This window comes from Rattus norvegicus, chromosome 12 (genome assembly GCF_036323735.1).
Source record: "Rattus norvegicus strain BN/NHsdMcwi chromosome 12, GRCr8, whole genome shotgun sequence".
NCBI classification, from domain to species: domain Eukaryota; kingdom Metazoa; phylum Chordata; class Mammalia; order Rodentia; family Muridae; genus Rattus; species Rattus norvegicus.
Window position 1 is genome coordinate 24,775,333 of NC_086030.1, and position 3,108 is coordinate 24,778,440.

At 54.1% G+C, this 3,108-nt stretch overlaps 1 protein-coding gene across 4 annotated transcripts in view; it reads right to left on the reverse strand.

Moving 5' to 3' along the window:
* Positions 1–2,861, reverse strand: part of Actl6b (actin-like 6B) — a 16,534-nt gene extending 13,673 nt beyond the window's left edge. The window contains exons 1-4 of one of the 4 annotated variants that reach the window (XM_006249120.4): positions 2,715–2,859; positions 2,180–2,310; positions 1,697–1,862; positions 1,279–1,379 (exon numbers count right to left, since the gene is read on the reverse strand). In XM_006249120.4, coding sequence (XP_006249182.1) covers positions 1,279–1,379; positions 1,697–1,862; positions 2,180–2,310; positions 2,715–2,739 — 423 coding nt within the window. In that variant the 5' untranslated portion in view covers positions 2,740–2,859. Of the gene's footprint in view, positions 1–1,278; positions 1,380–1,696; positions 1,863–2,179; positions 2,311–2,714 lie in introns of all 4 variants that reach the window. The other 3 variants (NM_001105917.1, XM_063271148.1, XM_039089206.2) reach the window with 3 other exon arrangements.
* Between the last annotated feature and the right edge of the window lie 247 nt (positions 2,862–3,108).

The window sequence follows — 3,108 nt, forward strand, 5'->3', positions numbered from 1 at the left end:
CAGAGGCAGGCAGATCTCTGTGAGTTCAAGGCCAGCCTGGTCTACAAAGTTAATCTCAGGACAGCCAGGGCTATACAAAGAAACCCAGTCTCAAAAAAAAAATAAAATAAAATAATAAACAAAACGAAACCATAGAAAGGGGCTGGAGAGAAGGCTCTGTAGTTTAGAGCACTCTTGCTCTTGGCAGGGACCTGGGTTCAGCTTCCAGCACCCATAACAGGTGGCTTACAACTACCTCTAACTCTAGTTCCAAGGGATCGGGTGTCCTCTTCTGGTCTCCATGGGCACTGCACACATGTGATACATACACAGACAAGTTGGCACACACACATACACACAATACAATGCAAAAAAAATAAATTTTAAGGTCCATGCAGTGATTCAAGTGTGGTGTTTAGAGACATGGAAGGGGTGGGCCCTGGAGGTGTCCCTCAGTCAGCACAGCACTCAGGTGGATCTCAAGTCTGAGGCCAGCATGAGATGCTCAGGGAGATCTCGTCTCAAAAACAGACACATGGGGCTGGCAAGAGAACTCAGTAGGTGAGGACACTTGCCACCAAGCCTGACCACCTGAGTTTAATCGCAGAACTCACAGGGTGGAAGGAAAGGACTGAGTCTTGCAATTTGTCCTTTGATTAACATATGTGTGTGCATAATAACACAAAAACAAACAAATAAATAATAAGACAGAAAACAAAACATGTATGAAAAAACAAACAAACTGAAATTCTAGTATGAAGTGACCCGTCTAAGTCCCACCCGTAGCTGAGGTCCTATTGTTAACTGGTGGCTGCTGGGAGAGGAAGAGTCATCTCCCTTCAGAGATGTGGTCTCTCTATGTAGTCCTGGAACTCATTATGTAGCTGAAGATTGATCTGAATCGCTGATCCTTCTGCTTCTACCTCCCGAGTGCTAGCATGACAAGCTCAACTCCCCGCTCCGTCGCTCAGTACTGAGGCTTGAACCTAGCGCCTTTTGCATGCCAGGCCAGTGCTCTCCCAGCTTAGCTACATTAGCTGCATATGTACAACATGGACCGAAACTTTAAGTGTGTGTGAACAACGCAGGGCAATGGAGTGGATGGAGCTGGAAGAGAGAAGGTGGGATGCAGGGTAAGCCAGGGAGGGAGGATGTGGTGGAGGATGACAGTGTGAGCAGGACAAATCTGGGAAGGGGGGTGAAGTGACAGATAGCGGTGACTCCACATTAGAGTTGATGGTGGGAAGGATGTGTCTCCAGGGACCTGGGGCTGGATGTAGGTCTGGACGAGGCACTCACCGGAGCCTCCGACATGAGTACTGGGTGCAGGTTTGGTTCGGACTTGACATGTTTGCTGTAGGTATGATCCAGGATGGCTCGGAAGCACTCCCAGTCCTCAACTAGGGACCGAGGACCAGCGTGGAGAGATAGATGGGAAGGTGGGAAGGAAGGCAAGGATCAGAGACAGGAAGTAAAGGAGGGAGGGAGGCCAAGTCTAGAGGTAGGGTGAGTCCAACTTCTGCGTACAAGCAACCCCTCCCTTAAGTTCCAGAATTCTAGGGGTCCAGCTCTGAAATCCCTGCAGTTGTAGGGAGCAGTAAGAACCTTGGGACTTGCAGGCTCTGTGAGTGTGGAGATCTGCATCCACACGTTGGGGGTCAGGGGGTGGAGGCGCTCCCAGTCTGTTTCAGGTTTTAGTGGGTGGGGGGTCCCTTACTCATGCCGTTCTTGAGGGGCGACATGACCTCTGCTCCATCCCGAGGCACGTGCAGGGCATTGGTGTCGATGTGGAAAATCTTCCCTTTCTTCTCTTTCTCCCCCTCCAGCTCCAGCCCGCCCCCCTCTTCTGCGGCCAGCAGCCCCACAGTGGTGGGGAAGTCAGCCTGGTTACAAGGAACACGAGTGGGGAGCTAGATTATTCCCTCCTTTTTTGCAGACAGGCACACACTATGAAGCTCTGGCTGGCCTGGAATTGTATAGACCAGACTGGACTCGAACTTACAGAGCTCTGTATGTCTCTGCCTCTGGAATGATGGGATTAAAGGAATGTGCTACCATGCCCAGCTGGATCACCCCCTCTAGTCCCTTGTCCAATTGCACTCAAGGCCCTCAGCCAACCTCCCCCGGGATTCTTCCCCTGTCTCCACTCAGGTGAACTACTTGGATCGACCTGTGTGCGTTTGTTCGTTGGCCAACCCACCTGGCAGAGGGTGTCCGAGCCCCTGGGATATGGGGAGGGGACTGGAAGGCTCACCTTGGGGCAGTCCTCCCCAGCGTACCCAGCTCGGACTGAGAAGGAGCCAATGTCAAAGACGAGCGCCCCCACCTCATCTGTGCAAGGAGACAGGCGTGTGAGGAGACCTCTCCCAAACTGTCCCCCTAAATAGCTTGGAGAGGAGTCTGTGGCTATAACCACAGTTTGAACTTCATCCGGGAGTGGGTAGGAAATCCACCTGGACTTCAGGGCGTTCTGGAAGTGGAGGGTCAAAGCCACCAGAGTTCCCTTTTGCCTAGTGGCCTGGCAGGGAAAAGAAAGGTCCAGGGGCCGGGAGGAAGTGCACGCTTGGGAACCCCAATAGAATGGAAAGCAGAAGTAGTGGGAGACCCAAACCTCAGATTAGACCTGATGCAGTACGGAGGTGACAGGCCCAGGGATGCTCAGGGCTTGGGACGCGCGGGTTCGGGATGCAGGGCTGTAGGCCAGGCCGAGAGCCCGGTGCCCCAGGCCGGCTCACCTCCGCCGTAGACGCCCCCGCTCATAGTGCCCTCTCTACGCTGCTCGCGGCCCGTGGGCGGCGGCGGGATCAGCACCGAGGCGGCCGGACAGCTCCCGGGATCCCGGGCGGGGCGGGGCGCGGCAGCGGCCAATCAGAACACTGGATCCCCCGCCCCCAACGGCGCGGCCGATTGGTTACGAAGCGAGACAATAACCCGGCTGGGGGCCGCTGCTTTAAAGGGACAGCCGCTTCTTCATTCTGAGGTTGGGAGGAGGCAAGGTTCCAATTTCAAGGACTCTGGAGACTGGCCAAAGACTTAAAGAAGAGAGGAAAGAGATGGCGACGAGGAGTTCACAGAGGAACGGAGGAACTAAGACCTCCTGATGGCATGTGACCCTCGTTTCTTGGTGTG